Source organism: Apaloderma vittatum, unplaced genomic scaffold (genome assembly GCF_000703405.1).
Source record: "Apaloderma vittatum isolate BGI_N311 unplaced genomic scaffold, ASM70340v1 scaffold5003, whole genome shotgun sequence".
Lineage (NCBI taxonomy): Eukaryota > Metazoa > Chordata > Aves > Trogoniformes > Trogonidae > Apaloderma > Apaloderma vittatum.
Window position 1 is genome coordinate 47,633 of NW_009707391.1, and position 23,965 is coordinate 71,597.

The 23,965-nt window shown below is 36.6% G+C and overlaps 1 protein-coding gene across 1 annotated transcript in view; it reads left to right on the forward strand.

The window, feature by feature from the left end:
• The window catches only part of LOC104271489 (centlein-like), a gene marked incomplete at both ends in the record, with an annotated part of 76,529 nt that overhangs the window by 32,764 nt on the left and 19,800 nt on the right, over nucleotides 1-23,965 (forward strand). Inside the window, 3 exons of the mRNA XM_009866173.1 lie at nucleotides 4,393-4,526; nucleotides 14,760-14,950; nucleotides 15,419-15,477. Of these exons, the coding sequence (XP_009864475.1) occupies nucleotides 4,393-4,526; nucleotides 14,760-14,950; nucleotides 15,419-15,477 (384 nt within the window). The remainder of the gene's footprint in view (nucleotides 1-4,392; nucleotides 4,527-14,759; nucleotides 14,951-15,418; nucleotides 15,478-23,965) is intronic.

Consider the following 23,965-nt stretch of genomic DNA (forward strand, 5'->3'; position numbering starts at 1 on the left):
AGACAGTTAGTCCTTGTCCTATTGGTGCTCTCCCTGATAGAGAGTCTTTCTCCATCTTTCCTGTAGGCCCTGTAGGCATGCTTGTCAAGTTTGCAGTTCCCAAACTGGGGAAACGTGGATGTGCTTGAGGGCTCTCCTGACACTTGGGGGAACCTTGTCGGAAGTGAGCCAGCAGGATCCTTAACCAGGACAAACAGTGAGCCTTGCCTTGGGAGACCAGAGCCCTGCAGCCATACAGGGGCCAAGGATCAGCTCTGGGGGACAGCTGTGGGCACTGGTGAGCAGCAAGCTGTGTCAGGGCCAGCACTCAGGCAGCAATGACAGACAGCAGCACCTATGGAGGCATGAGCAGGGCATGGCCCCAAGAGTTAGAGGAGGAATCGGTCCCCTCTGCTCAGTACTCTAGATACTGTGATGATTTCTTGAGTGCAGTAGAAGACATACATCAGTAAAACTGGCTGAAGATGAGGCACTGGGGCTGGAAAACTTGCCTTGCAAGGAGAGGCTGTGGGATAGGCTGGTTTATCCAGGAGAATGAGGGGCTCTGGGTCTGGGGCCATCCAATAGCATCTCCAGTACCAATAGGAGAGGGCATGGAGGAGACACTGGCAGGCTCTTCAGAGATTTCAGTGTTGGATGAGTGACAGGCAGCAGTACAAGCTGGAACAGGAAAAGCTGAGGCTGGAGATAAGGAGGAATCTTTCTTCCAGGGGGACAGTCCAGGAGTGAGTTGGGGCCCATGGAGGTCGGGCTATCTCCATTCTTAGGAAATTTCAACTTCTGACTTTGTAAAGCCCTAAGCAGCCTGGTTGGACCCCCTGACTGAACCTAGGGACATGGCAGCCTGCTTGTGTCCGTGGGTCTGATACTCTAGCTTCTGCCTTTTTCCCACCTTTCCACACCCTTTTTTTTTTTCCTTTTCTGTGATACTAGACAAGTGATTCTACACCTTTGCTAGAGGAGAGTTAGGTGAAGTCTGTTGTCTCACAAGACTACTGTAAGGATTGAGAAGAATGATAAAAATACTATCTGCAAGAAGGAAATGTAATATTTGACCTCTAGGAAGTAGTAATATGTTGTCTCATCTTTTTTATCAATATTTTGTAAAATAATAGTTTGTAAAAACACATGAAGTTATTTTTGCAATTCATCGCTGGTTTTAGATATACTTCTCCTGTATATATTTACTTGAAAATTTAATTTGAATTTCAATTTGAATTAATTTCTTCCTGTGTTCCTGACATTCCCCGTTTCTGTTACTTGACACTCGAGAATCAATATTGGATGCCAGATTGGCTCTTAACAGGATGCTTATAAACAACAAAGAATATTAATTTCCTTATCCACAGAGGCCAGATATAACATTATCACACTACATGATATTGGGCTGCAGATAATGCTTTAATATATACACCCCAATATAGCAGGTCGCTGAAATGGTTGTAAAAAGTAATTTATGAGAAAATTCAATAATGGAATTATATTGTTGTTCTCAAGTGATTGTAAATATGGTTATAGATAAAAATAATTTTAGTTTAGAAATTATACCGCTTTCTGAAAGTCAATTCTGCCTCTTAGCCTGGAGTTTGGGAGGTGAGCCAACATCTCTTTTTTTACACATTTTTCAGTTTTAACAATATTGTAGATGATAGTGTACACAAACCCTATTTATGTTAGAATACCTGAGGAAAAGTAAAATGAAAACTTACCCATGTGAGCTACCCTAGCGTTATTTTTAAAATGTGTACTAGATGATAGAAATGACAGGTCTAAATAACAGATCCTCTTGGAAAAGTGTCCCTTTGTTCAGAGTTACTCCCCCCCGCCCAGTATTTAAACCATTGTCTGTGCAGAAAAATGTCACTTGTCACCCCATAGACTATAAAATTCAACTTTTTAAAATTGAGAGGAAAAGCTTCTATGGCTAGTTTGTCCATTTAAGGAATATTTCTTTAAAATTTTGTCATTTTAGCCAAAATGGAGTGAGACAGATTAGCAGAAAGACATGTGATGATGTAGCTAAAAGGGTGGCAATACTGTTCTATTGTTCGTCTTTCCTGAATATAGCTTCATATAAATAATGTACAGTGTACAGAAAATTAACATAGGGCTTTGCTTTCTGCCTTAAAGTAGTTCTTGAGAATTACTCTTGTGTGCTTCCCAGGGCTTATATCAGCTTTCTCTACCTCCTGAAACCACACAAGTGGAAGAGCTGTCAATCAGGCACCTTATGCATGGATGTGTCTCCATATCTCCATATTTAAGAATTAATTAGGTGTTTGAGTTATTTTGTTTCTCTTTGGGTGGATGTTGCTTTAAGTTATTTTTAAATAATATTGAGAATTTATATTTCCCAAACTCAGACAGTCACAAAAAGCCTTGTGTGTAGACACAAAAAATGTCATACTGGCAGATTTTAAGTGAGGATTCCCTAAAATGTAGTGGAATTGCTTCCTGGTTTGTGGTTTTTATTTCTTATTTAGTAAGAGAAGTACTTTTTAAAGTTCCTATAGTCTGAAGATGTGAGCTTTTAAAGAAACAAGGAGAGCTGTTGTCTTAAAATTAAACACTGAGAAACAGCCGTCTCTGTCAAGAGGAGTCTGGGATTTTACTTTCATTGAAAAATTAGAAAATTATTGAAAAAATAGTTTCATTTCTGTCATAATAAGTAACAACAGAAAACATGAAAACAAAGCTACTGTATTTAGAAGAGATTTTCTGAGGCTTTTAAGCTACATATAGCAAAACCTTAGTGTTAATTTACAGTGAGTTCATAATTCATGCACAACTATTCTGCCTCATGCCTTCTATGTGTGTTACAATTTTCATGTTTGAAGTTCTTTTAAATTCACCTTTTCTCTGACTTTTCTGAGTTTATAGTTCTTGGGCTTGAAATGATAAAAATATTCCTGAAATGTTTTACCATAAATTATTAATATGCTATTTATCTTCATTTCATTTTAGTTAGAATCATCACTTTTCATGGCTAGTAATAATGACAAGACTCATTTTTTGTGTTTCATTTTCAATACTGTTATAAAGTATATATTTTACTATACCTTGCATTTTTATCTAAAGTATGCATTTACTTCACATTATATAATTCAATTATAAGTTTTTTGACCTACTATTTTAAATAGCACTCACTTTAATATCCTTTAAAAGATTGATTTCTAAACTGTATGTACAATTAGAAAATCAGATTTAGGAGAATTTATATTTAGCAAATGTTCATTCTGCATGTTTATGCAATGAAACTACCTTCTGGCTACTGTGACAACTAAAAGGTAGCACAGTAAAGTCCATGTGATTTTAAAAACTAGAGATACACAGAAACTGAGTGTAAAAGATTACAGGTTGTTTTGAATACTGAATGCCTCAGTATAGTATGTTTCACTGTATATGCTATTTGTATAACTAGTCCTTCCTTACCCCTATTTTCATGTTTTACCTTTTCAGTAATGCTAAAAAAAATGTCAAGGTTTCAAAATTAGTTCAAAAGGTTGAACTGATTAATTTGTTAGTTACAATCAAAATCTGAAATCAGAAAGGGGATGAAGAACTCAAAAATATTTTTTTTTCCCATCTATTTTTTAAATTCTGCTGTTATGTAATTCATAAAGTTGTATTTATAACAAAATTATTTGGCACCTATTCTTTGTTTGTACCCTTCAATGGGTGATGGGTTTTTAAGCATTGGTAAGATGAGATTTTTTTTTAATATCTACCATGAAAAATCTCTTCAGGTCTGTAGTGTGAAAGATAGGCAAGGAGAATTTATTCGTAGAAATATGAACTATTATAATTTTTGTTCACATACACAAGAACTTTTAGCTGCTGTAGAAGATCAAATCACTGACAAAAGAACAAATCACTGAAACTACTCTTTGTGCTGAATCAGGAGGGCAAAATCAGAATAAATTTCACAAGCAGTCTCAAGAATGAATCTGTATCCATGATTCTTAGTTCACGTGTACAATACTGTGTATTTTTTGGAGCACTTAAAACAATGTTGTGTAGCTTTTTTTGTTCAGAGTACTTTGTTCTGTTTGATTTCTACACAAAAAACAATGTTTAATCATTTCAGCAGTTAGTGTACTATTCCTTTGCAAAGTTTTGATTTCACGTGCAGCAAAGAAATTAAGGAAAATTCTTTGAAAATTCAAAAGAAGAATTCACTGAAGAAGAGATGGGCACTTAAATTTGAAATTACTTTTTTTTCCTGGCATTTTATACATGCACAGATACCTATATATATTTGCCTAGAGCACAGTGAATATATGCATGTCTGTATATGTAAATCCATATGTTTATATATCTAGATAATACACAGTAGATTTTAACTCTTTCTGATGTGTTAGCTTTAATACATTTCAAATACTTTTTCTGCAGAATTTGGAAACTGATTTGGCAGAGGCAAGAGAACAAATGAAAGAGTTGTGCAGTATATGCAGTAACTTATCATCTCAGGTAGCTGTGAAACAGGAAGAACACTCCGAAAAGGATTGTGATGTGACTAGAGCTGAGTAAGTGTTTCATCATTTCATTACCTTTAAGTCTGAATCTTCTCAAAAAGACTATTGTTCCACTTCGAAAGCAGTATCTTATATTGGAGGTATTTTTGTGCAAGAGTGTACTTTCATACTATTCTGTTTCACAAGATGTAAAATTTTTTGGAAGTCTGCCAGCAGATAACAATTTATGTAGAGTCTCTGAGATATGTTTTGGCTCTTAGTTTATTATTACCATTTTTTGAATAGGGATGGACTTTACAGATTATACATCTGTAATTAAGGTTGGGTCAGAGAACTACAAGTCTCCACTGAAAGTGACAAAAACGTGCTATGATTAGAGACATAAACATTTAATTGGAGAGGCTAACTTGGGAAAGCTTTAAGCCCAACTAAGTTTTTAATTAGAGTTAAATCTGTTGAGTGAGCAGAAGTATACATAGGTCTGTGCTGAAGATTTAAAGTGTAGTGATTTAAGCTTGTTCTTAGGTCTCACATACTGTTTCTTTACACTAAAACTGTAAGTTTAGTGTTTCATTATTTGAGTTGTGGAAAAGAAATAAAGAATGCAATTACTTACGTGAAATGACTACTGAATTCCTCAAAATGAAGGTAATGGTAGAAGACAATTGGTGACTTTTAAGTTTCACAGGCACACACAGTGTTTATCACTCCTTTGTTGAACAAATAATACTCTCTTCAATGAACCTCAAATTTTGGTTATGCCTCAAGAGCTGAAGTTGGGATGAGAAAATCACTACTATGGGCACTTCTCTTTGCTTTTCAAACAGAAATAATTTTTTTATAAGGAGTCAGTGTCATAAATTTTTTTTGAGGGAAAAACTAGAAATATGACTTTTGCTGCTTCTGACCTAAATTGTTGTCCTAGTATTTGTTGGAATCTTTACAGGAAAAATGATAGTCTTACCATTTTTATATTTAAAAGACCTGATGATTGGGTTTTCGAAAGCCAAAAATAGGCAAGTTTAATGGGAAAGCATGTTGAAACAGGCAACCACTGGAATTTGTGAAATTCATTAATGGTCTAATAGGCTTTATTATCTTCTGAAGTTGTTTTCAAATTGTATTGGGTTTGTCTGGCCAGATTTCAGTATCAGGGGAGTTGTAGGAGTGGCTTCTGCAAGAGCCAGTGTCTGACAGAGCCAATGCCACCTGGCTCCAAAGACCCCCGCCGCTGGCCAAGGCTGAGCCTATCGTGATGATAGGATAGGAACGCCTCTGTGAAAACGTATTTAAGAAATGGAGAAAGAAGAACTGCACCACACAACAGCTGGCAGAGAGAGAGAGGAGTGAGAATATGTGAAGACACCAAGGTCAGTGAAGAAGGAGGGGCGAGGATGTGCTCCAGGTGCTGGAGCAGAGTCCCCTGGGCCGTGGTGAAGACTATGGTGAAGCAGGCTGTCCCCCTGCAGCCCCTGGGAGTGACGAGGTGTAGATGTCCACCTGTGGCCCATGGAGGACACCATGCTGGAGTGGGTGGATGCTTGAAGGGGGCTATGACCCTGTGGGAAGCCCACGCTGGAGCAAGGTCCTGCCAGAACCAGTAGCCCATGGAAAGAGAGAGAAGCCCACGCTGGAGCAGGTTGGCTGACAAGACTTTTGTGTCACCACGAGGGACTCGCACAGGAGCCGTTTCCCCCTGGAGGACTGCACCCCATGGAGAGAGACTCACATTGGGGCAGTTTGTCAAGAACCATCTCTCATGAGAGGACTCACATTGGTGAAAGTGTGAAGATCATCTCTCGTGAAAAGGACCCCGCAGTGGCCCAGGGGAAGAGCGAGGAGTCCTGCCCCAGAGGTAGAAGGATTGGTGGAGACGACAACTGATGAACTGACCCCAACCCCCATTCCCTGTCCCCCTGTGCCATTCAGAGGGAAGAGGTGGATAGACTGGGACTGATGTTAAGCCTGGGAAGAAGGGAGGGGTGGGGGGAAGGTGTTACTTTTTTGATATCTGCTTTTATTTCTCATTACTCTTTTCTGATTTGATTGTTAATATATTTCCCCAAATCGAGTCTGTTTTGCCCTAGACGGTAGCTGCAGGTGATCTCCCCATCTTTATCTCAAACCTTGGACCCTTTGTTATATTTTCTCCACCTGGCTAGCTGAGATGGAGGAGTGACAGAGCAGCTGCGGTGGGCACCTGGCCACCAGCCAGGGTCATCCCACTGCACAATTATATGTGAGAGGACAGAGACAGCAAAGATATTTTTAAAGTCAAGTGATCAAGGTTTGCAAAATTACTGCTTGTTGGTTCTAGTTTAGGATATTGCAGACTGAATGGCCAAGTCATTGAGCTTAAAATTTCTCAAAATGTCTTCCTTACTTTCATGGCAAAACATTTTAGAATTTGTCAGCGATGTCTCATTTAAATATGAAATTAAAATAAGTACTTTTTTGAACACAAAGTCTGAACTTCAGGTAACAAAAAGATGACCAACATACTTGCATACTTACTTTTGAGTGTTTGAAGTCTATGTTGTTTTCTACTTTTCTGTACAACCAACCTTCTACATTCATGGAAAAGAGTTTGGCAAACTATTTGTATATGCTTTAGTTCCTATATACTTAACCGCTGTTGTGATGAATGGTAGTATTTTTCCATATCACTAGTTTGTGAGTTATACTTGACATGTAATATATGCATATATTTGATCAGTGTCATTGCAGTTCGATGTCTGTTAAACTTATTAATGAACTGTCTTCAGTTACGTGTTTCTTCTTGACATTTCTATTAGGAAGAAAGGTGGCTTATACTAAATGGCTTATTTTGTATAGAATGCAGTTTCAGGCAGCAGCTTTAGTAGTTAGCAATAAGCACTAAGAATTTCAAATATTCTGTATTTTTTTTTAGTACAGAATACAGAAGTTTCTCCCTACTTTTCCTAGGTATCAGTACAAAGATAAAACTATTTTTCTATTGGTTCTTAGTGAAAAAACCCTCAAAATAATAAAAGTCTATGTAGACAAAAGCTAAAGTTTTACTTAAGTTAAAGAAAGCAAGAACTCCAGAATTAAAGGAAAAATTTGAGGAGAAAATTATGTATTTGAATCATCTCATCTTCCTAGATGAGTCCAAGCTCTTAGAATTGGGTTGACTTCATGGCTGAAGTATCTGAGTGATATTTCATTTGATGTCTTCTTTCATATTCAGTGTAGGCAGATCCAGAAAAATACTCCTTCAGCTGACACCTTGATAATACTGTCTGTAATTCTCACAGTAGATACTAAAATCAAGTGGAAAAGAAAGTCTCTAAGGGTCTATGTGCAAATTGATCTGGTGCTCTATTTCTTGTGCATTCATAACTTCTTGCTCTGTTCTACATATCTGTAAGTTTGTTAGCAAGAATTTTTTTTCAGTTTAATAGTATGTCTGTTTTCTTTAAGGTGGAGCTTTTTTTAGCAAATCAGCAGAGACTAAAATGTTAAAGATGTACTCCAGTCTGACCCTGGACTAGCACATGGTTTTGAAAATCTCACTCAGTGCCAGTAGAAGTCTGTCACATACATCTGAGGTGTGGAATACAAATTTTCTGCAACCTGTGAACACAGTACTTACAGCATCCCTCCTGCACAGCATATGTCTTCAAGAAACCAGCAGATTTCTGTACTGCCTTTATTTTTGCAAACCACTCTTGATCTCACTGGGTTTAATTTCAAACTCCTGAAGTAGCTGTGAAATGCATTTCCTTCTTAGATTTTTCATGTTTCCTTTCAGTACAGTTTTTCTGGATCAGTTTAGAGTCCCTGCTAGCTTTTCCATTTTCATGTTAATGTTAAATCTTGCTCTTTGTTTCTGAAACTTAACTCCAATACATCTATGTGATTTTTGTTTTAAAAACAAATCTGAATCTCAGTATCAGGATTTAGAACATTGTGTTTACTGCTGAGTACTCAGTGGTCTGTGTCTCACTGGCACGAAGATCTGGTGGAATTGTGAACATCATCTTGAGAGTTTTACTTGACTTGCAGAGACTTGTGCCTTGCTGTCACAAGTATCCAAGAAATATTAAGCTGTTTGTGAATATAGTAAGCTCTATTCTAAAATGAATTAGAATTTCTTGCCCCTGTGTTCCTACTGGAAGTGTGTGCCACTACTTCATTCCTGTGATTACTTTTTAGTTCAAATCTATCCCTGATCATTCTTTTACAATATTGCTTTTTTTTTCCCCTGCCCCTGTTTCTACCCCCTTGCCCCTGCTGTTGTTGTTTACCTCTATGCTGTAAATTATGAGGCAGTCGAATTTCTAATCAGCCCGTATTATGCTGCCATGGGATTTTCAGGTTATTCTTTGCTGTGTGCTGTAAACCATTTCATAGTATCTATGCTGTTCCCCTGAGAAACCGTAATTCATAGTGCCTGTCACTGTGTTGTATTTCGAAACTACAGGTAACGGAATCTAGAGATTTCCTGAATTACTCCAAACGCTCTTATATTCCCTTGGTAACAGGGGTAGCTGAGGTACTCAGAATCGCAGCATATTCACCAAAACTGTAGTGGTGAAACAAAGCTGACAACATCGTCTGAGGTGGTGGGTGTGATGCACGTTAACTCTCTGTGCAGCACAGTTATATAACTGCTGGAGTGACAGTAGCTACTCATTTCATTTACATCTCAGGGAAGCCACAGTTTACTCTTAAACCGATAGTATGTGTGAGACATGATGTTTTATTTAATGTTACCCTCTAAAGATAGGAGAAAATTTTAGTTCACACTCTTGTCAAATGTGAGCACCAGAGCTGTCTGTACCCTAAACAACAGTATGGATCTTAAATATTGTTACTAACAGGACAAGGTGACAAATCTTTGAGTCTTGCTGCAATCTAGTTTGTAATGTCTTCATGTAGGGTCAACATTGCAATGTTTAAAGCAAAATCTACTAAGTTTATTCTGTTGTTTAATGTCAGAAATAATGTATTTGTGCTTTTCTATTTTTATTTGTGGGAAAAACCTAACTTCTCATAGCAGGCTCTTCCTTGTGACTATAAGAGTGCAGCTTGCTTTCTATAAATTTCTTGATTTCCCATTGTATTAGTCTTAAGATTTTAGATTATAGACAGAGAAGTGGGTTGTTTTTTTTTTTTCCTTAGTGTTATCTGGTGACTTCAATTATAAATGTAGTTGAATACTCTGTATATCATGGTGTATTTGTTTATGAGAAGGCTGACAAAAAAATAGACCTATTAGGTGTTTCAATTTTGGTGCTTAATTGAGAGAATATTGAGTGGTTTTTTTTACTAGTGTTGGTGATAGTGACTTTTATTCTTGAATTTGTGTTTGTTTAGACTGTACACTATATCAAAACACTTTTATCAGTATGCGCTTATATTTGTATACGTATATGATACTTGGTATGTGTACATGTACCTATTCATATATAATTTTTGTATTGTATGTGTAGATGTATAGATTTGTACAACTCTGTGTACATATAGATGCATCTATACGTACATCTATATGAGTGTGTCTATAGGCACATATTTTAAATGCCACTCATTATCTTTGTTACATCTAATTTGCAATTTTTTATTATTTCTTCTGTAATATCCTCTCCTGAGAGAGTCATTTTACTTAGGTCTTGACATCCTTATCCTACAGCAGTGACAGGCAGGTGTCTCTCTTGCAGAGTGCTTAGTAGCTTGATGATTTGAATAAGCATATTAATATTTTATTTTATAATTAATATTTTGATCAGAAATTCATTTTTATCTTGTAACTTTTTCTGATTATCGTGGGATTGGTTTTGTATACTCTTTTCGAGCATACTGCAAGCAAATTGGTAACTGAATCACACAGAATCACTGAGTGGCTGAGACTGGCAGACATCTCTGGAGATTGTGTAGTCCCACAGCTCCAGCTGGTCCAGCCTCTGCTCAAGCCCTGTCAGCTACACAGGCTGCTCAGGATGGTGTCTAGTTGAGTTTGTGTATGTCCAAGAATAGACATACCGCAATCTCTCTGAATAACCTGTTCCAGTATTTGATCAATCTTACAGGCTAAAGCCATTTTTCTTATGTGTAACTGGAATTTCATGTGTGTTTTATTTGTGCCTGTTGCCTCTTTTCTTGTGACTGGGCACCACTGAGAAGAGTCTCTTGGCATGTTGATAATACTCCCTGAACTTTTCCTTCTGCAGGCTGAACAGTCTCAGCTTTTTTTTCCCAGCCTTTCTATGTATGACAGATGCTCCAATCTTTTCATCATCTTTATGGTCCTTCACTGGATTTACTCCCTTATGTCCATGTCTGTCTTGTACTGGGAAGCACAAAGCTGGACGCAGCACTGAGATTTGTCTTACCCCTTCTGGATAGAGGGGAAGCGTTACCTCCCTCCTGCTGGCAATGCTCTTCTCAGTGCAACTCAGGATGTCATTGGCCTTTGTGACATGGGTACATTACTGGCTCCTGGTTAACCTGGTGTCCACTGGGATGCCCAGGGCACTTTTTGACAAACTGTTTTCCAGCTGGCCAGCACCCAGTCTGTGCTAGTACCTGGGGTTGTTACTCCCCCAGGGGAAGTAATTTGCACTTCTTTTTGTTGAACTTCATGAGGTTCATGTCAGCTCATTTGTTCAGCCTGTGAAGTTCCCTCTGAATGGGAGCACAAATGTCTGGTGAAACAAAGACTGCCCCAGTTGTGTCATCAGCAAACTTGCTGTGGTGCACTTTGTCCCATCATTGTCTATGTTATTAATGAAGATGTTAAAAACTATTGGCCCCAATAGTTCTTATTATCTCCTAGGATACTCTACTAGTACCTGGCCTTCAACAGAACTTACTTCTGCTGATCACAAATTGTTAAGCCCAACAAGCCCAGGTTCAAGTCAGTCTTCCTGTCCACTTATCTAGCCTATATTTCTTCAGTCTGTCTATGAGTATTTTATGGGAGACATTGCCAAAAGTTTTACTACAGTCAAGATAACACCCACTGAGTTAGTCATCCCATCAGAGAAGGCTGTCAGGTCAGTTAAGAATCATTTCCTCTTTGTAAACACATGATGGCAACTCCCAAAGATGATCTTGTCCTTTATGTGGTCCATCACCTTCTCAGGGATTGAGATGAGTCTGACTGCTCTAGCTTTCCAGATCCTTATTGAATATGAGTGACATTCTTTCTTGCAGTCCTCCTGAACCTCTCCTCATAGCCATGACCTTTCAAAGATTGTTGAGCCTCTTTTAACACTCAGACACGTCACATCAAGTCCTATGGTCATTGTATACAGTCTGTTTTGTTTAAATGTTCCCTCATATCATCCTCCTCCACTGAGACTCTCCAGGCTTGTATTGTAATGAATTATTCCAAGTGGGTCCCTAAAATCTGCTCTCCTGAAATCCAGAGTTGTGATCCTGCTTTTTTTTCTTTTCTCCCTTCTCTCAGTATCCCAAATGTCCCATCACCTGAATGTTGCTATAGACGAGGCTGCCTGGTAGCCAGTTTTTCCCTGTTTCTAAGTATCAGGTCCAGCAGTCTGTCTCCTTTCATCAGCTTGTTGATCGTCTGTGACAAGAAGCATCAAAGCATTGCAGAAGCCTCCTGGATTGCCTGTGCCCTGCTGCATTTTCCCTCCAGTGTATACTGGAGTGATTCAAGTCACCCATGAAGACAAGGGCCTACAAACATGACTCTTCTTCCAGTTTTCTGAAAAGGACTTCGTTCTCCTTCCTAATCAGAAGGGATCAGCAGGCAGCCACCATGCCATCCATGTCAGTCTGCCCACAGCTGACCCACACACTCTCAGCCGGCCCTTCACCTACCTGAAGAGAGAGCTCCAATCATTTACGCAAATCTTCCATGTAAAGGGCAACCTCTTGCCGTCCAAGCCTGTCCTTCCTAAAGAGTTTGTAACCATGCATGGCAGCATTCCAGTTACGTGAGATAGCCCACCTTGTCTCCGTGATCCCAATGAGCCCTCTAATCGCAGGGCAGTGTTAGAGCTCTAATTCCTCTTGTCATCCTCCCTGGGGACATGCTGTGTCTTCAGCAACTTCAGATAGGCACCCAGCTGTGCTTGTTTCCCAGGAAGGTTCTTAAGAGCCTCCGCCATACTGACATCCTGTCAGCACTCCCTGATTTGTGTTTACCATAGTCGTCTGTGTTTAACATAGTCCTCCATGAGCCTTGTATTGCTTCATCACAAGGTCATTCCTGTTCACACTAACCTGTGCCCTGTACTTGTCAGCCTGGACCACAGTTCCCTCATATGTTAGGTGGTCAACATCTCTGTTCCCTGGCATTCCTCGTTTCAAGGTCCCCTCATCAAGTTGGCCTGTCTGTTATCAAAGGTGTTTCATTATGTGAATGTATTTGTATTGCACCACAGGTGCTGAATAATTCCTGGTAAGTTTAAGCATAATTTCCTCCTTCCTCTGTAAAAATGAAATAAAAGAAGGTAAGCTTTATGGATTTACAATGTAAAAATAGTGTGTTGTTTGTTAAATAGAATAAAATCAGCTGTAAAGTACAACTGCAATCTACTGATTGTGTCTTTCTGTGTCTCAAGAATTTTTCAGATTGCAGCTATTTTGGTTTGTACCCCGAAAAAAAAGAAAAAGGCAAGTTAGGAGATATATATATATGAAGATGTAAAGTTAGATTTTTAAGATGTGGTGTAATGGAACTGTGACTGAGTTTTCTTATATTAAAAAGTCCTTGAATTTAACAGGGGCAAACACATTAATGTGTTCCAACTGTGCTGCAGTTCTTGTGTGGCTACAGGCTTTAGCTTACCCAGCCCCTACACATCCTCTCTCTTTTAGAGTATGACTCAAAGACCAATAAAGTTAACAAAAAAGATTGACATTGACCTTAATACATCTTTTGAACAGACCATTTGAGAACATGTAATACTGTGCATTCTCAGGTGATAGGCACAGATAACTACATTGATGTTTGTGTACAAATTAAAGAGCAGCAATATACCAAAGTGATCTTGGCAACAGTTGTTTTTAACGGTATCTGAAGATTCAATGTTATCCCATGTTTTTCCCTTCCACAACAAAATGAAGATCTGATTGGAGAACCTGTGTAAAATTAATATAATCTGTGTTTTAACCTCACTACAAAGATGTGTCACTCTCCACTATATACTCACAGTCAGGGAAATGAAACAAGTTCTTATTTGGAAGATTGTTGTACAGGGTGTCAGAAGATGCTAACGTAGCACTGTGTCGTGGTTTCTGCTGCTGTGCTTGTGAACATAGTAGATATGAAGTACATACTGTAGTGTACTTTAATTTTGTTACATAGAGAGTCCTTAATGCACCTCTATCACTGTTAAATCTCATTGAGAACTTCCTTGAGGAAGTAAGGAAGCAAATTAGTTGGAGTGATTAACATATTTCAGTATCTGTGTGTAATACTAGTGTAAAAAATGCTTGTGAATTAAACAGAAAAAATTAAACAGAAAATGTGTGAAAAGGGATTAAATGTGTGAAATGTGTGAAAAGGGATTAATGGAGTCATCCAAACTTCTAACATGTGGTACAGAAAATACTCAAAGGCTTTGATCATTTTGTACTATATGTAAGTGGTCTTCATTTCTGCAGTTATTTGCAAAGTCTATGAGCAGTAGAGTAAAATTCTCAAGGATTCATTATACTAGATCTATCCTACTGTCTATCCTGTCTACTAGACCTGTCTATCTATGCACTCATGTTAGTGTGTTTATAGAGCTTTAATTGTTAAGTAATTCACACCAAAATTTACTTACTTTTCTTATGGTTGTTGAAGTGTGCTGTACCTGCAGACAGAAAGTAATTTATCATAAGATATTCGTCATATCTAGAAAGTAAATGCATTTCAGGAAATAAATCTGCAAAGTTAAGAAAAGCTTTTATCTTTTTTCTGACAGTTTTACTAAATACACTTCGTTTGCAGTCCACGTGTTCTAAATGTTTTGCATTTTGACACTTAGTTCTAAAGAGTTAACTGAATATTGATTAAATAGTGTTGATGCAGTAGTGAAAATCCATTTAGTTTAGAGCAGTTAGGGCATTAGAGGGAAATTGAAAAGCATTACATTTTGAAACTTAACTGTTCTGTAGATATTTCACAAAAGTGTGATAAATATTTTATATATAACTTCCAGTGTTTATAAGACAATTGACAGAAAAATAAATGAATATAGGAAGCTCATTATCTACAATAAAATTATTTGAACACAGTTGTTTAATGGACAACATTGTTATTCTTTTTCTTAATTTCTCTTTATTGCTTATTTTGTGCAGGAAGGAGTTACAGGAGCTGCAGAATCTTTACAGAAAAAACATTGAACATACAGCACAACAGGCTGAGTTGATAAAGCAGCTTCAGGCTCTCAATACTGATACACAAAAAGTACTGAAAGACCAGGAAGATGCTCACACAGTCGAAACAGCATCTTATCAAAAAGTATGTCATTCTCCTTTACGATCACAAGGTTCATTTTAATATCTATCTGTGCAATATCAGTGGACAGGGTAATCAAAACACTGCATTGCATCCTTTAGATCATAGAATCTTAGAATGGCCTAGGCTGGAAGGGACCTTAGAGATCATTTAACCCAGCTTCCCTGTCACAGGCAGGGACACCTCTCAACTAGATCAGGCAACACATGGGGATCGAAACCGTGACCTTGGTGTTATCAGCACCACGCTCCAGCCGAGTGAGCTAACTGGCCCCCTGATCTCTGGATCTCTGATCTCTGGATTTCTTACCAAAATATGATTGGCAGAGTAACAGAGTTTATTGGACTAATTTCATCCCAGCATATATGCCCAAATTTTTACATTGAATTGATGAGACTTTAGATTTAGTTACATCAGAAGAAAAATAAGAGTGAATTTCCAAGCATATAAATTACTTTATGTGATTTTGTTATCTGTGTTTTGATTCTTCCTCTCCTAGAGCTTTCAATTACTAAAGTCTCCAATTTGTTTCTGATAATGGAGAAATTCCTTTCACTTGTAAGTAATGTATTTGCATGAATCTAAAACAAATTTGTTGGTTTAAGATGCAAAAAACAGCTTTGTCCAAATTAACTGGAAAAAGTGTTGCCATAATAACTTTTAAAATGGGTAACAAATTCAAAGCATTTTACATATTTTACATATTTACATTTACGGAACAGATTCATATTTTTGATTAATGTCAGGCAAAATGCTAACCCTGAAAAACTGTCACATGCACTACTCAGAACTTCTTGTTTTGACTGTAACAAGTTACATTGATGTGGTTTTCAGTCTAAGAAATACAGAAAATATGTTTCCTTCCTTTTTTAGAGACATTGAGAAGGAAGAAGTTGTATATGCAATTTTCACATACCTTCTACCAGTCTTGGAACTATTTTCACAAATTGTGTATCGACTGTACTTTTTCATATAAAAGGTGTTTTCCTTTATCATCTTACTTAAGAGTAAGTGGTTTGTGATAAAATTGTGAAGCTAGGCCTAAGTCAAGCCAGAATCAGTACTGGGTTTGTAAAGATGTGTTTGATTAACATTTTAGAGCATATACTGCCTGGTACATTCTTCTGTACTTAACTCTGCAAAATTTGTTATTGACTGCAGTTATTACTGACATTATCTTTCGTTCACTACAGTGGTAACCAAGCCATTGTACAGGTAGATTTCCATTAAAGATTCTCAGACATGTCTATGTATCTGAGTCAAGAGAAAGTAAATTGGAGTAAAATTTCATTTTTTGTCCTCCAGTCAATGCTTCTATAGGTGTTAAATAGATCCTGTGAGTCATACCAAAAAAAAAGAAAAAAGAAAATTGGCACAAGTGAAGATAATATGAACTCTCTTCTTCAGTGTTTATAAGACCATGTTCTTTCAGACTGGTTCTACAGCATATAAAAGAAAATTGAGTTTTCTTGAGACTGTTTTGTAGCATGACTTTATAAAGGTTACTTTACCCTGCATAACACTGACTTTGCCAGTATTTCTTCAGTTTGGGAGAGAGTTTCACGTGTCATTTGAAGAAAAATTTTGCTCTTAAAAGTTTCTTATGTATTATGGAATTATAACTATTTATATAGCTGTAGAGGCAATCCATTTCTAAACTGGGCTTAGCTCAAAATTCAGGGTTGCTTCAGAAAGCTGGTTCACAGTTCTTCATCTATCCCAGGGGTCTGTTTTATAACAAGAATACTGTGGTTTTGAAGTTAAGCCCTTTTTCTGATAGCCACCAAATAATTATAACTCACAGGTAATCCTAAAATTTGCTGGTACAGAGGTATTGCATTCAATATTTTTCCAGCATGGAGGAGTAAGATTTGCCTCTCAAATCAGCAAAAATCAGCTCAAATATTCTGACAAATTATTAGTTTGGAACTGATAAGACTGGGAAGCTTTTTTGTAAAATATCAAAATACCTAACGCACTTTGAAAAAATATGTTCTTTTTGGTTTTTATAAAAATATGAACAAAAAAAAGGTTTATATGAAAAAAAAAGCAAAACAAAAGTTACCTGAGTCAGAGTGGCATAGCTCTAATAATGTTTGTGGCAAATTGAGAGAATTTTGGAGGGGAAAAGGTGTTCCTTTATTATGACAATCCTATTCTATACCTCTTATCAGAAGAACTGTATAAAAAACACAAGTGTCATTGCTTCAGAGTAACATACATTTTCCAAATCACAAGATATGCAGTCCTAGTGAAGTCACACCAGGTCTTTGGAAAACTCTGCATCTATAAAAATAATACAAATACTTATTTTTCCTTGAAGGAGAAAGGCAAACAATTGAAGACAAATGTGTGTTTTGTTTGTTTCGATACATTAATAATATGCAGGCTGCAACAGCTAGATAAGGATGTGTCAACTATTCCATAAACATATCCACAAAGGAATATTTTCCTACTGCTCCAAATGGCATTGAGCCTATCAGTGTGTACATCCTATGATATATTGTCCCTTACAGCAAGATCAATGACCTCTCTGTTAGCGGTCAGATAGGCAGTATATGCTGTAGCTGAGGCAATGTGGTTGGCTCACATATTCCAAGTTCACCTTAACAGTTTACCGTTTAGGAAGAATCCCATCTTATGCTGATATATGAAACAGTGAACTGAATAAAAGAAAAAACATTTCTGATAAACCAAATCAAGGTCATGAACTTGCACTGGATTATGTGTAAATCCACTGAGGACCACAAATTCTCTTCAAAGTCTAGCTGCAGTGGGCAGCATACACATGTGAAGATCTGTCTGTAATCTGTTTTATCAAGTTGCATTGTCTTGACATACAACTACCTTTTTCTTTTTTTCTTTAAGTACAAATTTTAAGTGTGCTGTGTTCTACAATAACTCCTTTATGGGAGAGCATTTATGGAAACAAATTGATATCTGTTTTGTATTGCAGCTGTACTTCTCATTCTCAAGGATAGGGAATATTTTTCTAAAATGTATAGCATCTGTTTTAGTGGTCCTAAATGCTCCAGGGACTTCATTCCTGTGCTGAATTTAATGAGACTCAATAGATTTGTCCTCACCAACAATTTCAAGGTGGAGAGACTTCAATCAATACCAGGGATAATAAGACAAGAAGAGATTCTGAACTCCTTACCCAGCTTATCACAGTCTTTTGCAATTTACAATTTAGGGCCTTTGTTTTTATAATGCGGTACTTTGCCTTGATTCCATGTGGCCTTTAGGTTCCTTGTTTATCATACTGATCAAAATCTCTTAGTGGAGGGCCCTTTTGGTGAAGTGGAAATACTGTTATTTGTCATTAAATGGGAAATTGTAGCTTGCATCCTGGAACTCAGTTCTCAAATAGAGAATACTGTGGATACAGTACATATGTATGATGACAAAAGTACTGCTCAATAGCTAGATTTCTGCATTCTTAAAAACCACACTAAGAGTTTTCAATTATGATGCAGAATTCTGTATCAGATGCACCAGAAAGTAGATAAAAATAGAGTAGTGTCAGATACATTTTTTGAGTGTTGTGATTAATTTTCTGCCTGCAGTTGCCTTTGGTAGTCCTTCTCATGGTGTCAGTGCGTGGAGCTAGTTTGCTTTCCTTCAAGCCTAGGAAATTATAATCAGAATGTCATGTTACTGGCTTTGCCTTCCTAAGCTTAAATTTTACCACTTAATCTTTTTTGTGTCAACAACAACCTTAACTGTAGTTAAAAGTCATACAAATGTATTTACTTTTATGCAAGCAGCATTAAGTTCACAAATTCATAAAATAATTACAAACCCCATATAGATATGTAAATGGTAGTAACAATGCAGGTTCTCCCTCAAACTGGAATGAAAAACCAGTTCTTTCACACTTAATAAGAGCTGAGAAAAACAAACTGTCTGGTCAAATATGCTGAAGCCTGCATCAGTAATAAGTGAATCATCATTTTTGTAGGCCAGATGCTTTATTTGTGAAAACTGTGAGAAACTCAGATCTACAGCAAAGGTGATCTCACACTTTAGTTCAAGATCTGATACTGTTTTCTGTTGTTAGGAAGTGTGTCAGTTAGGTTAGTTTATTTATTTATTGTCTACCAAACACCAGTATTGTTACATGCTAGCCAAGTAGATTTTGGCATCAGACATGCCGATAGGCTAAAGCTGAAGAAATCCTGAGTTAGACTCAGATTCTCTCAGGGTGATATTAAACTCTGAAGTCAGACACAATGATTTCATGCTTGAAAAACCCCGTACTGGTATTCTTAGTATGCTGTAGTTCCTGTCTGTAGTGGTGTAGACTACAGAATGCTTAAGTGTTTTGGGGAAAAAAAAAAAAAAAAAAATTCTAAACCTGTCACCAATGTTTGCTAACCGTTATCTTAGTGTTTCTGGCAATGACAGCGTATTTTTTTACAATATGACAGCTGTAGATGAAAGAAGGTGTGTAAACTGGTGAGACAGTGCAAGACGAGTTGTACCTCAAGAAAAGAGGAAAAATCTTCAGATAAAGCTTATTTCAATATGTTTATGAATAATGACAATTTTTGTCTGAGTTGGAATTATAAGCTTTGAATATGTATGAAATTAGCGTATAATCAGATTGGTCCCACAATGGAGGATTTCAAATGATACTGTTTGCTGTATGAATTACTAAAATTTTTCTGCATTAGCTAGGACTGGTGACAGTACACTACATAGGGAGAAGAAATCTAAATCGAGTTTGATAGAATTTCACAGAGAAGTTGTTGCTGATAAAACATAGTCTTTCTGTGAGAAACATGTCAGAATTTTTATATATTTAAAAAAGCAGTCCACAAACCTCACTATGAGATAGCCATATCAACGCAGGGAATTGCACAAAACTGGCTGGCTGGCTGAATGCTGGAAGGCTACACTGGCAGGGGTGGAGGGGGTGGCATCAATGAGGAAACGGGAAATACCGAATTCATTGAGATACGTGCACTCATCAGTTTGAGTTTTGCAGTAGCAACACTAATCATAGAATCATAGAATGGCCTAAGCTGGAAGGGACCTTAGAGATCATTTTAATCCAGCCTCCCTGTCGCCAGGGATGCCAGCTCTCGACTAGATCAGGCAACACATGGGGACCGACTGGGAATCGAACCCACGACCTTAGCGCTGTTAGCACTACGCTCAACTGACTGAGCTAACCGGCCCCTAATCAAAAGGACTGTAATGCCCTTTCTTTTACATTATCTTTTGTTATTTTTGAGGTGTATTGCGAAAGTTATCAATTTTACATAGTTTCCAAAGCAACTATGGTATTTGCAAATTATATAGTACCATAAAGTTGAGGAGAGCACATCTTCTCTTTTAGCTTACATTAGTGACTCTTGCTTGCCTCTTATCTGATATTACCTACATCAATTCTATACTTTCTTTTTTTTTTTCTTCTCAAATTCTCACTTGTGTCTAAGCTTCATGGTCTCTCATCTTAAAAAAATTGCTCTGCTTTTTCGTTTCCATTTTAAAAGTAAACACTATGACTGTGTTGAATATAGTCTGTCTAGAATGCCTCTTTGGTTTTACCCTAGACTTCCTCTGGCTGATTTCTGCCCTTGTTCTTTTCAGGTTCACATTAACAGCATGATCTTGTAACATGGATTTATGCCATGGTGCTTTAATAGTTTCTGTTACAATTTTACTATGTCTTAATTGAGACTAAAATTTTCATTTGTGTCATTACTGTATGTTCAATATTACTGTATGTTTGGGTTCATTTACTCAGGTCTCTCTAAAACACTGGGTTTTAGGGTGTGACCATTTATATAAAACATTTAATGTAGGAGAATTTTTCTTTTACACCCAGTGTATGTAATTGGCTGTCTTGCTGTTTTAATGAATGTATCCACTGTAGTTTTAGTTCCTCACAGGAGCATACTTTTGTAGGAAATCTCCTGGATCTCCCCATTTTCTGTGCTTTAGTTGGTATCATAGAAAAATCTATTAGAACATTAGCTAAATGCATTTACCATTATGGAACTGATGATTAATTTAGAATTGGAAAATGTATCCCAACAGTTAATTGACATTCACTACACAGGAGCAGTCTAAACCTAGTCTAAAATAAATCCTGCACGATTTTATAGTGTTAGTGTTGGTCACTTGTATCAACTGTTTCACTGCATTTTTTTTTTCCAGTTGCACTATGATTCTGGCTAACTTAGAGTACAGTAGGTAGTGTTGGTTTATTCTTTAGTTTTATAAGATATTACTGGAATTCCTCAACTTTCCTTAATTTTCCTGTCACATATATTTAATATATATCGATACTTTACCTCACCCGAGCATTTTCAGGCTGCTAAATATTTTGTATCGAATGTGATGAGCAGATATTGGAGTTACACCTTTAGGTTCTCCTGGAAGCCCTTGCTTTAATCTGGCACTTTTACTTGCTGGCATTAAGCACGCCTATTATTCTAATGAACTCTTCTGTTTTAAGCAACTCTTTAAAGATAGAGCAAAAGATGTTTTCTCGTAAAATCAGTTAAATCAATATAGGAAATTGTTAGGGTAACTGAGAAATATGGGATACTTTATTTTTGTTATTCAGCTAACTTATTCTTCCTAACTAATAAATAATGTTCTTGTGTTGTATAGACTAAATTTATTACCATGTGCTAATTTTAGATCCTTTTAATATTTTTTATTTGTTTTTAAGTGCCTTCACCTGTAACAGTCTGTCTTGACTATCAGACAAAGAACAGCTCAAAGACATTAGAGATTCTCAAAATACGGTGTTGTAGAGCTCTTGCAGAGCACAGTCTTCTGTCACTGGCTGTTGCCTTTTTTTTTTCAAATACCAAATTGCATAAAATAGTATTAATTATTTTCCTTTTTCTTCTTATCTTGTAAACATAAATATTGTTTTATATCTGTTCTTGGGGGTTAAACAATTTCTTGAGTGTATCTTATGTCTTACTGACATTCATATGAGATATAAACATTTATGTGTAGTCAAAATTTCACTCCTCTTTTCTGTGAAAGTTGCTAGTTCTGAAATAAATAATTTACAATATCTTTGTCTTTCTTTCTCATTATACCGTCTCCAGCCCTCTGATCTCCATTTTATGTCTTGTTTCTCCCCGCACCTGACTTTCTGTATCTTTATTAATAGTAGACCTGTTTCAGTGTTTTGTGCAATTCTCTGTGTTCTGGTGCTTACTGTGATATGATTAAGTGTGGTACCTCTTCTAAAACAGATAAGAAATGAGCAGAGAACCCTGCAGTAATACAATATAAACTTTAAGCATATATTTAATCCATAAAACAGTACATGGCCATAAAAGAATGAGAGCCAAATGGAAATTTGGAAACTGTTCTAATTATCTGTGGACAGTAGGTGAAACTATTTCTTTCCATAAAGATAGTTTTCATTTTGAAATTTCCTGATGTTAAATTAAAAAAAAACAACCAACAAAACAGAAGAAAGGATGAGTCTTATAAACTAGTACATTGGTGTTGTTTAAAAAATCCTCTAAACCTCAGTAAAACAACGAATACTGTGAATGTGGTTTATTTGCACATAGCTTTCAGCTAGCTTTATACTTTAAATACACGTGGTTTGTTACTGCCGTTTTCAAAGCTGGACGGGCTGGAAAAGTTTATAGAGGTAAAAAGACATGCTATTTGTCTTGTCCTGACAAATGTTGACTACCAAAAATACCCATTAGCTACGTTAGGGGATGTGGCTGCCAGATAGAAAAAAGCATCATATTTTTGATGTTCTCCATTCATCTTACTAGGATGTTACCTTTCAGATACTATAATTACAACCACTTAAGTGCTTCTAGTCATAAAACCAGCAAATTGTCATACCGGTATGATCTAGCTAATGTGCTTATATAGTTATATCTGGAAGTAACTGTGTCTTGATGTTCCATTCATTTGGAAGGACATTATCAAAAAATGCATGGTTTTGATAAATGGACTGTTTATTCTCCTGTGAGATACTTACTGATTTCCCTAAGAAGTTGGCAAATCTTGAACTTGTAATCCTAAAGATCATGTAAGCTTTCTTGAATATATAAAAAAGATTCAGTAGGCATAGAAATTTCTATGCAAAAGCTTAATTTTTAAGACTCAGAGTAATCTGAAATATCTATCTAGACTTTGAGTTATTTTTACCTGACAGACGTGATCACTAATCTGGTTTGGAAACAGAAAAAAGGTAATTGTCCTTGTCCTAAATGGATCTGTTGAGCCCATGGGAGCAGAAAATGATAGGAAGAAGGAAAGGGAGATTATTTTTTCGAAATTTCTCACAGAGCATTAGGTAGACAGTTTCCAAATCTAAAAGTTGGGATTGCTATTCAAAAGGTTTAACTTCTAAGTGATGTAAGCAGACTAAAGGGAGAAAGAAGTGTGGTGTTTAAGTAAAGCTAACAAGACAAAGGATAAAATGAAGAGTAAAATGATGTTTGTACAAGTAAAATGACTTGTGTCAATTTCTTGTACTTATAAGCATTATTGATAGATTTGGCAATTCTAATTTTCATGTTTAATTAGTTTATTTTGGATGGAATGGCAGAAATTGATTTTTCTGAAGAAAACTGTCAGCTGGGGAAGTACATGCATGCCTTCCACGGATTATTTTATTTTGAAATAAATAGCCGAAGGGAATATTATTTATTTTGAGAAAGGACAATCAAAGGAATAAACGACTGAAATGAAGAGCGGAATATTTGCTTAAATAATAAATCTGTAGAGTCATGTATTTACTTCAGAAACTGTACTGTTACTTATTCAACTGCAGGTTTATTTGTTAAACTGGGTTTTACATTTTTAATAAAACAATTTTATTTTAAACAGTTTTCAGATGTTTATATTGAAAAAGAAGGATAAAAATAGTGGGATGAGATTGTTGTTAAGTTCTTTTATTCTTGCAGAATAAGTTCTTTTTTACAGTTAGATGGCATGTACTCCTAGTTATTACTTAGGTGTAATTCTAGACTTACTTTGTTTGCATGGAATCTCTTGATACAGTGTTGTGACTTCAGCAAGAGCAGCTGAGCAA